General features: G+C 54.3%; 1 protein-coding gene across 1 annotated transcript; it reads left to right on the forward strand.

Moving 5' to 3' along the window:
- The first annotated feature begins 8,091 nt into the window (after nucleotides 1-8,091).
- On the forward strand, nucleotides 8,092-12,134 carry MAGEL2 (MAGE family member L2). The gene is made up of 2 exons (XM_039853405.1): nucleotides 8,092-9,522; nucleotides 9,577-12,134. The coding sequence occupies exons 1-2, from the start codon at nucleotides 8,179-8,181 to the stop codon at nucleotides 11,692-11,694; spliced, it is 3,462 nt and encodes a 1,153-aa protein (XP_039709339.1). The 5' UTR covers nucleotides 8,092-8,178; the 3' UTR covers nucleotides 11,695-12,134.
- Nucleotides 12,135-12,568: the final 434 nt, after the last annotated feature.

Below are 12,568 nucleotides of genomic sequence, written 5' to 3' on the forward strand. Positions count from 1 at the left end.
CCTTCCAAGGAGAAGCGTCTCCTCGCTGCTTCGCCCCTGGGGCCGGCCAGAAATGGGAACGAACCCCCCGCAGATGGCTGTGATGAGAACCTACTCTAACCATTAACACACGCTTGGTGCCCGCATGTCGTCTGCTGTGCCAGCTTCAGAGTCTGAGCCACCTAAAGAGGTCTCTCCCACCCGCCGACTCGCCCTCCAGCTCCCGCTGGCTGCATCTGAGCGGCAGGCCAGTGAGCGGGAGCCGGGCAGGGGAACGAGACCACCATGGGCCCCTTCCTGAGCGCTAGATCGTGGCCAGGACCTTCCCTGAGCTGGGGGCAGCAGCCCCCTGGGAGGCGGCAGGAAGAGAGGGAACTGCCAGCCACGCTCCAAATTTCCCCCAGGTGCACGCACAGGCCGCACAGGTGCACTGCGGGGCCTGGATGGACGCCAGGCCTGGAGGGTCAGGAACGAGAAAGACCTCCCGAGGCTCTAAGATGCAGGAGCAGAGCCGGAAAGTAAACTCAGTCGACAAAAACGGTGTCAGCTGAGTTTACAGGAAAGACAATGAGAAGAAGGGGGAACAGAGAGGCGAGGGACAGGGAGGGCGGACGGGGGAGCCTCGCCTGTCTGAGGTTTGAGGCTCTGCTGAGAGGAGAGCATGTTTGCATCTCACCCTCAGAATATATGTTTCTGCAGCCGTCGTGGGGGGCTGACTCTAAGGACAGATGCAAAATGGTGCCAGGTCGAATTTAACTGCACGTTGGATGAAACGTTTCAATCCTGCATGTTAGCACATCCTCCCCCGACCCAGGAGTGACTATTGCATTTGGTATCGAATCCAAAAAAAAAAAAAGAAAACTATTGCCATTACAAATACTTCCATCTTAAGTTTTTTACACACATTGTTTCACATACGATCCAAAATTAAAACACACGGGAAGAAGCAGAAAAATGTGACCTATGGACAAGAAGTGAAACAAACACACTAGAAGACTCAGGGGTTATCCAGATGTTTAAACCGGCAATGAAAACCTTTAAGTAACCATGATAAATATGTTTAAGTACATAGTAAAAAAGGTGAGTAACCCACGTAAACAAAAGAAAGACTTCAGCGAAGAGATGAATAACTGTGAAAAGGACAAATGGAAGTATTATAAAAAAAAAAAACAAACACAATGTCGAAATGAAGAATTCACCCAACGGGCTTAATAGACCGCAGCGGAAGGACAGGTGTCGATCGACGTGAAGATGGGTTCGTGAAACACGTCGAGACCGAAAAATTGAAAGACACTCGAGACCCACAGGGCGCTAAAAAAAATAATTTTAACGTACGTGTAATTTGAGATCCGGAATGACAGGAGAGAGAATCGCACAGAAAATTATTTGACGAGATAATAAGGGCTGAGAAATTTGTAGAAGTGATGGAGTGTACTAAGCTCTGATGAGCTCGATGGGACTTAATAAGGATAAAGAAAGAAACCCACGGGCATGTCCATTATTATGAAACCGTTAAAAACAAAAAGATGAAATCTTTATCTTGTTAGCACAAATCAACTATTTTAGTAAAAACAGATGGGCTCCCAAATAAACAAACAGATTGTGAGACGCGTGGCATCGTTTTTATGATTTTATTTTTATTTTTCAATTACAACGGATATTCGATACGATTCGATATATGTTTCTTAAAGTAGCTGAGTAGAGAACATGACGTTCGAGAGGTCTGCCTGATGACAAAGCTCAACGGACGAACATCTTTCAAATGCTAAAAGCAAGAATAAGATTGCTCATCTATGTTTCTACCCACCAGAAATATATTTCGGGAATGAAGGTGAGAGCCAAGAATATACAATGGGCAACAGACAGCCTTTTCCATAAACAGTGTTGCGGAAACTGGACAGCCACGCGCCAAAAACTTGAACTCGATCGCTATCTTACACCAAACACAAAAATCAATTTAAAAGGGATTAAAGACTTGAAACCATAAAACGCAGAGAAGAAAACATGGGGAAAGTTTCTTGACATTTGTATTGGCAATAGTTTTCTTTTTTTTTTTTAGATTTGATACCAAATGCAAAGTCGACAAAATCAGGAATGGGGACGTGAGACTACATCGAAATGAAAAGCTCAGACACAGGAAAGGAAACCATCAACGAAATAAAAAAGCAACCTACCGAACGGGAGAAAATATTTGCAAATCGTATATCGAATAAGGGGTTAATATCCAAAATAGATCGAGAACTTATGCAACTCGACAGCAAGAAAAACCCAAACAATCCACTTAAGAAAAAAGCAGAGGAACTGAATAGACATTTTTATTTAAAAAAAAAAAAGGCACGCAAATGGCCAACAGGCACATGGAAAGGTTGTCAGCATCGTTAATCATCAGAGAAATGCAAATAAAAACCACAGTGAGATATGACCTTATACCTGATAGAATGGATCTTGTTGGTGAGACTGTGAACCAGTGCAGCCACCGTGGAGAACAGTCTGGAGCGTCCCCAAAACAATAAAAACAGAACTTTACCTTATGATCCAGCACTTGCACTTCTGAATATTGATCCAAAGGAAACAAAATCACTGTCTTAAACTGTATATGCAGCCCCGTGTTTATTGCAGAATTATTTACAGTAGCCGAGACATGGAAACAATCTAAGTGTCTATCAATGGATGAACGTTTAGAGAAAATTATATGTGCGCGTGTATGAACATTAGCCACAAAAAAGACGGAAATCCTGTCATTCTTGATAACGTGGGTGGACCCTGAGGGCATTATGCTAAGTGAGGTACCAGGCAGAGAAAGCCAAATTCTGTACGATCGGTTACATGTAGAACCTAAAAGAAACCAAGCTCATTGATACCAAAGAAACAATGAAGTTTCAATGAAGCTATTTCAGACAACAGGTGAGCAGATCTGCTTCCTGCAAACACGAAGGCACGTTTATCAGGCCGGAGAGAGTAGCAGATGGAATCCTCATATTCAGGATGAAGGGAACTGGCGAGGGTCTTTAAATATTAGAAAGTACATACAATAAAAACTGTATCATGGAAAAGGACTTTAAATTTTAATATACATATAGGGACATGCTTGTTTATAATAATTTAACACATAGCATTTAATATAATAATAATACATGCGAATATTCATATATTTGAAATTACATCCCTCCCCGCACACATATGTAATACACACAGTCCTCACTGTGCACAGCGCTGCGTTGGCTGAAATTGTGCATATCAAGGCGATGTCTTCATTTTGCATAGGGACTCAACTACCACAGACCTGTGCAAAGTTAATGCATTCTTCTGATGTTAATATGGCCTCGTGTGTAGTGAAAATTGGGTGCATATGTATGCATATATATATATATGTGTGTGTGTGTATATATATATATATTTATTTTTCTTTAAATGACCAGTTGTATTACATATATATATGTGTGTATATATATGTATATATGTAATATATATATATATTACATATATATATATGTAATACAACTGGTCATTTAAAGAAAAATAATAGTCATGTGTCACGGGGTTTCCGGCATATACAGAGGTAATGACAACAGCAAAGGATGTGGGGAGCTTAAAAGGGATTAAACTGCTGCAAAATCCTATATTGCCGATGAAGTAGGTGGTACTTTTGAGGTAGATGGTGTAAATTAAAGACGAATAGTGTAATCTATAGAGCGGCCATTAAAACGAACAGCGCAGGAGGTATGTCAGCGAAAAAGCAAATTGCCGGAGGGAAAACGAAATACCAAAGTATGAGATTTATCCTAAATGGGACACATAAGTAGATGGCAAAGATGGGTGTTTGGTGACGAAGGAGCCTGCGCTAGCAGGCATCACGTAGATCGCTTACGGGAGAGTAAAATTGTCCCATCGCTATTTCACATCCACTAGAACGACCAGAATCATCAAAAGACTGATAACACGAAATTTTCTAGGGCTGTCGAGCACCTGAGATTCTCATACATTCTCTAAAATGGTGTAATCGAACTGTGGATCACCGCCGCAATTTCTTTTAAAGAGAAGCACATTTACTCCGTGACCCGATCGTTCAACCTGACATTTACTCAGCAGACGTGAAAATGACACCCACGAAAAGACTTTTAGAAGAATTTTTTAAAGCACTCATTTTCCATATCGGCCTCAAATTGTAAGCATCCCAAATGGCGGCAGGTAAGAGGCAAACTGATCGTGTAGTGTGTGGTCGGATGGAGTTCTAGTCAGCATCATACAATAGCAGACTTCCGAAACTTGCAACAATATGTCTAAATCTCAAAAAAAAAAAAAAAAGTGGGGGGGTTGAATCCAGACACAAAAAGAGTACATACTATATTGATTCCATTTATATGACACCTGGGGAAGGGCGCACAACCTTTATTTGATAAAGAAAATGTTCTTTATCGAGTTTTGAGAGATGGGGTCTCGGTGACAACGCTCCTCAAACCGAATAACGCAGATCTATGCATTTCATGGTGTGGATTATATCGAAAATTAAGAAGAGGAAAGTTTTGGCAGGACCCGTGTAATGGCACCGGATGCTGGCTCTTGGCAAGCAATCGATCGGGCGAGCATTCCAGAATCTGCCAGCTCTGAGACAAGATAATCACCATCCTCAGTCTCCATTTCTTGACATGTAAAACGGGGCCGAACACTTGTGGATTTCGAGAGGCACTTACGGAGGATGTACAGCTTTTAGGATGGTGTGTCATCAAAGAATAACCGTTCGATCAACAGGAGTCGCTCTATGTTAATGACCCGCTCGCCATCTTTCCTTCGAACGCCTTGTCCTTCTGCGAGATGCTGTGCATTCCCCCTTTCTTTCCGCGCCCGGTCTGTTTGTCCGTCTGGAGAAGACGCGTGAATCTTCCCATCTTTGGATACGTCCGTGTTTTCTTGGCGTTGTGACCCCAGGCTCCGGGAAGAAAGGAGAATCCAGTTATTTGCATCGACCCTGACCGAGTTTTGAACAATCCAAGCAATCACACCGTAATACCCCGCTGCAGTGAAACACTACGTAGATATCTCTGTGAGTCTGGAAGAGCTGGCGCGGGCACAGTGCATTAGGCACGCGCCTCATCTGCATAAAAGACACTTCGTCAATAAATAATTTTGGAATTCGTGAGAATTCTAACTGACTGTTTTACTCACTTACAGCCACGTACACCGAGTCTACCGGCTATAGAGGGGTGAAAGGCAGGCATTTCTGGGGCTCATCTTAAACTTTCATTCAACGGGCTGAGCCGGAGACACACGAGTGAACAAAACAAAGCCCCGGCTGGCCCGGAGGCTCCATTTTTGTGGCAATACCGATCATAAAAAAACTACACAAATTCTTCCTACGCCTGCTCGGCGATGTCTCCCCTCGTGGTGTTTGTCCACTGCCCATCCTCCTTTCTTCCGTTTTTCTAACGAGCCACCTTTTCGTTATATACTCATGCAAATACAATAAGTCCTTCCTAACCAGAAGACAGGCAGACACCTACGTTCCGCGGATGTTTTCGACATACTTGTCTTTTGTTTTCCAGTCACCTTGGACTTTTAAGCTGTTTCACGGAGGGACGAGGAAAAGACATGTTGACACCGCTGGACTCCGAGCGAGGGAGATGGATACGGGGGAGCGTGGTGTGGGGGAGGGGACGTGCTTCGGAGAAGGACATTATGCTGGGACCAGGGCGTTTGGGGAGGGCCGTTTGAAACCTGCGGTTTAATTCTCCAGTGGACTCGGGACGCAGTCGGTTTTGCCGCATCGAAAGCAGCCAGTGCACGAAGGGGCTGTCGCTTGGGTCGTCGGGTGTGTTTGAGGCTGGGCGCAGAGACCGTGTAAGCGGCTAGGTTCTCGAGAGGCCTAAATGAGCAGATGTGTTTGTTCTCGGGAAGGAGCAGCCTGACTCGCAGTGACACTGGCCCCGGCAGAGTCTCTGAGTGATTGTGCCCTGACTGTCCTTGGCCGGTTGGAGAATGTAACCAAGTGCGACTGGACGGCCTCCCATCTGTAATGACATCGACACGGTGTCCCCCGCCCCCCGTAATTCCTGACACTTCCTCCTTGGCTTCTGCATTGCCTGTAGGTGTCAGCCAGGCCTCCCTTCACATATCGGACTTGGGGTGGTGGTGGTGACATTGGGCTCCGACATCCGAGAGAACAGTGGGGCCCAGTTATTGTGTGGGATGCCCCACCGCATGGCTGCTGCTTAAACTGGCCACAACCCGAGAAAGAAATGCTTAGTGGAAGAAGAAGCAAGGCTTATGGAATGGTGCATGTCATTTGGGGGGCTGGGGGGGGTGCTTTAGTGTGAGTAGAAATGTCACAGGCTGAAAATGAGCCGACCTCCCCCAGCCACCCACAGCCAGCACACGCCGGTGGCAGATGGGTGCTGGGGACAGGTGGGTTGGCCGTGCGGAGCGGGCTGTGGTGACCCCGGCTCTAAGCTCGGTCAGCTTGAGAAGCCCTGGGCGGACTGATGATTAACCCGGACGGAGGCCCCGGGGGCTGCGAAGCAGGCTGTGTGCCTTCTGCAGAAGCAGCTTTCCGGGCCCATGCAGGGGTGGCATGTCACCGGGCGCCACGCAAGACCTGCTTGGGGTGACAACTGTGATCTCTTACCCCTTTCCGAGGGTCAGACAAACCACAGATACGTCACTGCCGAGTCCCCCGCTATGTCAGGCGGTGACAACACTGCGGGCGTGTACCCGCTCTCGTAGGATTCCGAAAGCACCGAATTCGAGGCACGCGGGCCGCGGGCCCTCGGGAGGAGCGGGGCGGAGCGTTAGCCATTCTCGTGTGCCCCCTTGCGGCATCCTGCACGGGTCTGGTCCCTCTGGACTGCTGCAGAGGGCCTCCTCTTAAACATCGGTGGCATTTGGTATTTTGTATACTTACTTGGAGAACACTGTTCAGCTCGAACCGAGACTGACTCCCTTTCGGCGTGAAGTAACGCGGTGCCACCAAATGATTTTTATGTCTTTCGCTCTATCTTTTTAAAACATTCCCTGTGTCATTTCTACGCTGATCTTGTCCAGTGACGTTTCCCCCAAGTTCTGTATTTCACTCTTCATCTGGTTTTCTTTTGCCTACATAGTAACCACGGGTCTGCCCGCCATTCACCCCACCTTATTATTTCCTAGTGTACTTCGGGGTTTTCGTGTTTAGTGATCTTTCCTGCTGGGCCACTTGGTAAACAGCCCCAAGAGCCAAGTGATCCTAATTCTTTCCTTATGCCCTAAAAGTGCCGTCTTTCATCGATGTCTGGAATATCTTAACGTCAACCATTACTTTCCCCTGCTCTTCACTGGCTGCCATGCCCGCCCTCTGCCTCCGCCTGGAAATGCCTGTATGGACCCAGCTCGCCAGTGCCCCTGTAAACACCTGGCTTCTGCCACCCCTTCACCCCCACATCCCTCTTCCTCGAGAAGTACGTTCCCAGCGCCTCTGTGCTCTTCCGAGTCCCAAGCAATTACACACGAGGTTCTACAGGGCACCTCTCCGGGGCGGTCCCACGGCACTGTGCCTGCCCGTGTCCCGACGGATAGCCATCAGTCCGTCCTCCTGTGTGCCTCCCGCCGTGTCCCCAGGAGGACAAGCTCCGGGGGCGAGTGCCCACTTTCCGTCCCGGGACAGGCGCACGTGTCTCCCCCCCCCACCTGCTCTGGCGGTGACAGAAGCTGCGGAGCCCTGTGTGAGTATGCGGAGGGACATCCCTCTCGTCCCGCGCTCCGGTCCCTGTCTGCGGGTTCAGGCTACACACGAGAGCCTCTCTTCCCCCCCCCCCCCCCGCTGCCGGACGCCTCGGGTATAGGCTCTAGTGGCTCTCATGCCCTTGCCTGTACCGCAGTGTGGTGATTTCTAGAACATTGACCTGCTCCCCCATGCCCCCCCTCCCCGCCGAAAGCCCACCCATGGGCTGTCTGAACCGGCTGCATGTGGGGAGACTGAGTGGGAAGGTATCTTGTGTCGGCCAGGATTACTGGTAGACGCCCCTATTCACTATCCACTTGTGGTGGTCGGGGGCGGGGAAGGGGCGGGATTGAGCCCCCTTCCCCCCTCCTTCTTACTGCGGAAAGCTGCAGAGCTAAGGGCACTCACTTCCTATTCACCAGTCAGCAGGGAGGGATCCTCTGCTCGGCCACGTAGGCATTCGCTTCTCTCTGGAGGAAAAGGCCCAGCAGCTGTCGGAGCGAAGGGACATGTCGCAGCTAAGTAAGAATTTGGGTGACTCCAGCCCCCCGGCGGAGGCGCCCAAGCCGCCGGTCTACAGCCGACCCACGGTTCTGATGCGCGCCCCGCCCGCCTCCTCCCGGGCCCCGCCGGTCCCCTGGGACCCGCCTCCGATGGACTTGCAGGCTTCGCTGGCCGCCTGGCAGGCACCTCAGCCCGCCTGGGAGGGCCCGCAGGGCCAGCCGCCCGCCCCGGTGGCCGCGATGGCCCAGCCTCCGGCCCTAGGGGCCCCGATGGTCCAGGCCCCCCCTCTGGGAGGCCCGATGGGCAAGCCTCCGACTCCCGGGGTCCTGATGGTCCACCCTCCCCCTCCGGGCACCCCGATGGCCCAGCCTCCGACTCCGGGGGTCCTGATGATGCACCCTTCGGCTCCCGGGGCCCCCATGGCCCACCCTGCCCCTCCGGGGACCCCGATGGCGCACCCTGCCCCTCCGGGGACCCCGATGGCGCATCCTCCTCCTCCGGGGACCCCGATGGCCCATCCTGCCCCTCCGGGGACCCCGATGGCTCATCCTCCCCCGCCGGGGACACCGATGGCCCAGCCGCCTGCTCCGGGGGTCCTGATGGCTCAGCCTCTGACTCCGGGAGTCCTGATGGTCCAGCCGCCTGCTCCGGGAGCCGCGATGGCCCAGCCTCCGCCCCCAGGAGCTCCGATGGCCAAGCCTCCGGGTCCCGGCGTCCTGATGATCCAGCCTTCAGGCTCCAGAGCGCCAATCAGCCAGCCCGCCGCTTCAGGAGTCGCGATGGCCCAGGCGGCGGCGCCACCTGCGCAGCCTCTGGCTTCCTGGGCCCCGCAGGCTCAGCCTCTGATTCTGCAAATCCAGTCTCAGGTCATAAGGGCGCCCCCACAGGTTCCCCAGAGCCCGCAGGCCCCGCCGGCCCAGCTGGCCACACCCCCCGGCTGGCAGGCCACCTCGCCGGGCTGGCAGGCTCCTCCGCAAGGCTGGCAGGCCTCGCCCCTGGCCTGGCAGGCCACACAGGTGACCTGGCAGGCTCCGACGATTGCCTGGCAGGCGCAGCCACCCGTGCGCCAGGGTCCGCCACCCATCCGCCCCGGCCCGCCGCCCATCCGCCCCGGGCCGCCGCCGGTGCGCCAGGCGCCGCCCCCGATCCGCCAGGCACCGCCGCTGATCCGCCAGGCACCGCCACCCATCCGGCCGGCCCCGCAGGTCCTGACCACGCCGCCTCCGCTGTGGCAGGCCCTGCCGCCCCCGCCGCCTCTGCGCCAGGCACCCCAGGCCCGGCTGCCCGCCCCGCAGGTGCGCGCGGCCCCGCAGATGCGCGCGGCCCCGCAGGTGCGCGCGGCCCCGCAGGTGCGCGTGGCCGCGCAGGTGCCCGCGGCCCCGCAGGTGCGCGTGGCCGCGCAGGTGCCCACGGCGCCTCCAGCGACACAGGTGCCCGCGGCGCCTTCTGCGGGGCCGCAGGCGCCACAGGCCGCGCTGTCGGCGCCCCTGTCGGCCCCGCAGGCGGTGCACTGCCCGCCCATCATCTGGCAGGCCCCCAAGGGCCAGGCCCCCGTGCCGCACGAGCTGCCAGCGTCCATGGAGTACCAGGAGGTGCAGCCGGCCCCGGCGCTGGCCTGGCAGGCCCCGAAGGCCGCGGGCCACTTCTGGCAGGCGGTGCCGGCGCAGGAGGCGCAGCGGCCCGGGCCGCCGCTGCTGCAGCTGGAGCAGCCCTTTCAGGGGGGCCCGGCCCCCCAAAAGGCCCTGCAAATCCAGCTCTCCGCCCAGCAGGCCCAGCCCTCCGGGCCGCAAGCAGAGCTGTCCGCCTTGCAGCTGCAGCCCTCCTGGCAGGGGGCAACTGCGGCCCCGCAGGGCCAGCCCGGAGGCCCCTTAGCGGCGGCACATTTTCCCATGGGCTCCGCTAAGTCCCTGATGACTCCCCCGGGAGAACCCAGGGCCTCTCCAATAGACCGCAGGACCTCGTCCAAGGAGCGCAGGACCTCGTCCAAGGAGCGCAGGGCCCCTCCCAAGGAGCGCATGATCTTCGCCGCCACCTTCTGCGCCCCCAAGGCGCTGTCGGCCTCCCGCGCGCACCTGCCCGCCGCCTGGAGAGGCTTCCCCGCCGCCGCGGAGACCTTCCCTGCCGCCGCGAGGGTCCTTCCAGCTACCTCCCAGTTCCAGCCTGCCTCGTCGAATGCCTTTAAGGGCCCATCTGTCACCCCGGAGACCCCAAAGTCACTGCCACTCGCTCTGCAGGATCCCTTTGCCTGTGTGGAGGCCCTGCCCGCGGTCCCCTGGGTCCCACAGGCCAACGTGAATGCTTCGAAGGTGCCCAAGGCGGCACCCAACCTCCTGATGGCCACGGCGGCCGTGCCCCAGGCGATGGCCACCTCCCAAGAGGCCTCGAAGACGCCCGACGAGCCTCCGCGTCGCTCCGGCAAAGCCACCCGGAAGAAGAAGCACCTGAACACCGAGGAGGACGCCGGCGTCGGCCAGATGCTGGCCCTGCGTGACTGGCAGGCGCCCAGACCTTGGGGAACTCTGAACTTGAGCGACTGGGAGGTTCACACCCCCGTTCAGGTCCTGGGGGGCTGGGAGGGCCCCAGCACCTCCCGCAGCCTGAGCGGCTGGGAGGGCCCCAGCACCTCCAGGATCCTGAGCGGCTGGGAGGGGCCCAGCACGTCCTGGGCCCTGAGCGCCTGGGAGGGTCCGAGCACCTCCAGGGCCCTGGGTTTGTGGGAGAGCGCCGGTAGCCCCCTGCCTCTGATGATCTCTGAGATCCCCAGTCTCTCTCAGGGGTTCGGTGGCACCCAGGATGAGTCCAAGCTGGAGACTCAGCCACTGTCCCCCCTGGATGAGAGAGCTAATGCTTTGGTGCATTTCCTCTTGCTCAAGGACCAAGCCAAGGTGCCCATTAAGCGCTCGGAGATGGTGAAGTTCATCATCCGTGAATATAAGGATGAGTGCCTAGACATCATCAGCCGTGCCAACAGCAAACTGGAGTGCGTCTTTGGTTATCAATTGAAGGAAATTGATCCCCAAAACCACTCCTACATTATCATCAACAAGCTGGGGCGTCGTAAGGGCGAACCGGTGGCGTCCTATCTGGACACGCCCAAGTTAGGCCTCCTGATGGTGGTCCTGAGCCTCATCTTTATGAAGGGCGACTGTGTCAGGGAGGACCTGATCTTTAACTTCCTGTACAAGATAGGGGTGGATGTCCGAGAGAACCATGGCCTCTTCGGAGACACGAAGAAGCTCATCACAGAAGTGTTTGTCAGGCAGAAGTATCTAGAGTACAGGCGAATCCCCAATACTGAGCCGGCACAGTATGAGTTTCTCTGGGGCCCCCGAGCGTTCCTCGAAACCAGCAAGATGCTTGTCCTGAGGTTCCTGGCCAAGCTCCATAAGAAGGATCCGCGGTGCTGGCCATTCCAGTACGTTCAGGCCCTGGCAGAGTGTGAGCCCGAAGATTTAGAGGAGGACGAGCCTGGGTCCGACGACAAGGCTGGTGACCCCAGCAGTGGGCCCCCTCCCCGCTAGTGAGGGTCAACACGTATCTGGTTCCTTTGTGTCCCGGCCAGAGGCCACTGACGGGGTGGGGTGGGGGGAGATGTTTCGTTTCTGGTGTTTATGTCCCTGTCTCATGTGTGTACATTTGGATTTCGACTTGGTTTTGTATCTGCCAAAGCTTTGTACATTTTCATGTGGTGTTGATTTCAACTGGCTACTGTTCTATTTGGTATTTTGGCATTTGTATCTTTAAGTGAGATCTGTGATTCTCTGTTTTGTGTTATAATTGTCATGTTTTCGTATCAGACTTGTCCTGGCTTTGTGAAATGACTTGAGAAGCTATATCCATCTCATTCTGGTACAGATTACGTAGCACTGGAATATAGGTTGTTCTTTGAACGTTAAAATGACTCATCAGTAAAGCTGTCTGCAGAGAAATAAATATCTATATCTATATCTATAAATATACTTTCGGCATAACGTGGAAGTGTTTGTCTTTATTCTAATTTTTACTCTAGATGGCGGGGCCAAGTTTTAGCAAGTCTCCGAATACAGCCCGACGTCAAGACTCCACGGGGATGCACCTGCGTTGGCAGGACACTTGTCACAGAGCAGCCGTGATTCTGACGGGCGGGGAAACGTAGGGTTTGTACCCGGGCGGGAAGGCTGAAGGCGGAAGGGCTTGTGCCCTGGATCCTGCCCACAGTCCTAAGTAGGCTTCATTATCTCGTTTGGACTCCGGTGGGTTACCCGAATGGCACGGGCCGGTGCCAAGTCAGTCGAGTGGTCATTTGAAGCAGAACACTCTCGGGTTCTGCGAGGAGAGGGGGCCACGGGCTCGTTGGCCCCGTGGGGGGATGGGCCGAGGGGGCGTGGGTCAGTCTGGCGCCCCGTGGTGTCTGTC

The sequence above is a fragment of the Pteropus medius genome, unplaced genomic scaffold (genome assembly GCF_902729225.1).
Source record: "Pteropus medius unplaced genomic scaffold, Ma_sr-lr_union100, whole genome shotgun sequence".
In the NCBI taxonomy this organism is placed as follows: domain Eukaryota; kingdom Metazoa; phylum Chordata; class Mammalia; order Chiroptera; family Pteropodidae; genus Pteropus; species Pteropus medius.

What these genes read in the sequence shown, in the direction of transcription:
- MAGEL2 (XM_039853405.1), top strand. Translation starts at nt 8,179, where the DNA reads ATGTCGCAGCTAAGTAAGAATTTGGGTGACTCCAGCCCCCCGGCGGAG. An exon ending in AGGTGCGCGCGGCCCCGCAG is followed by an intron (nt 9,523 to 9,576) that starts GTGCGCGTGGCC and finishes GTGGCCGCGCAG; the next exon opens with GTGCCCACGGCGCCTCCAGC.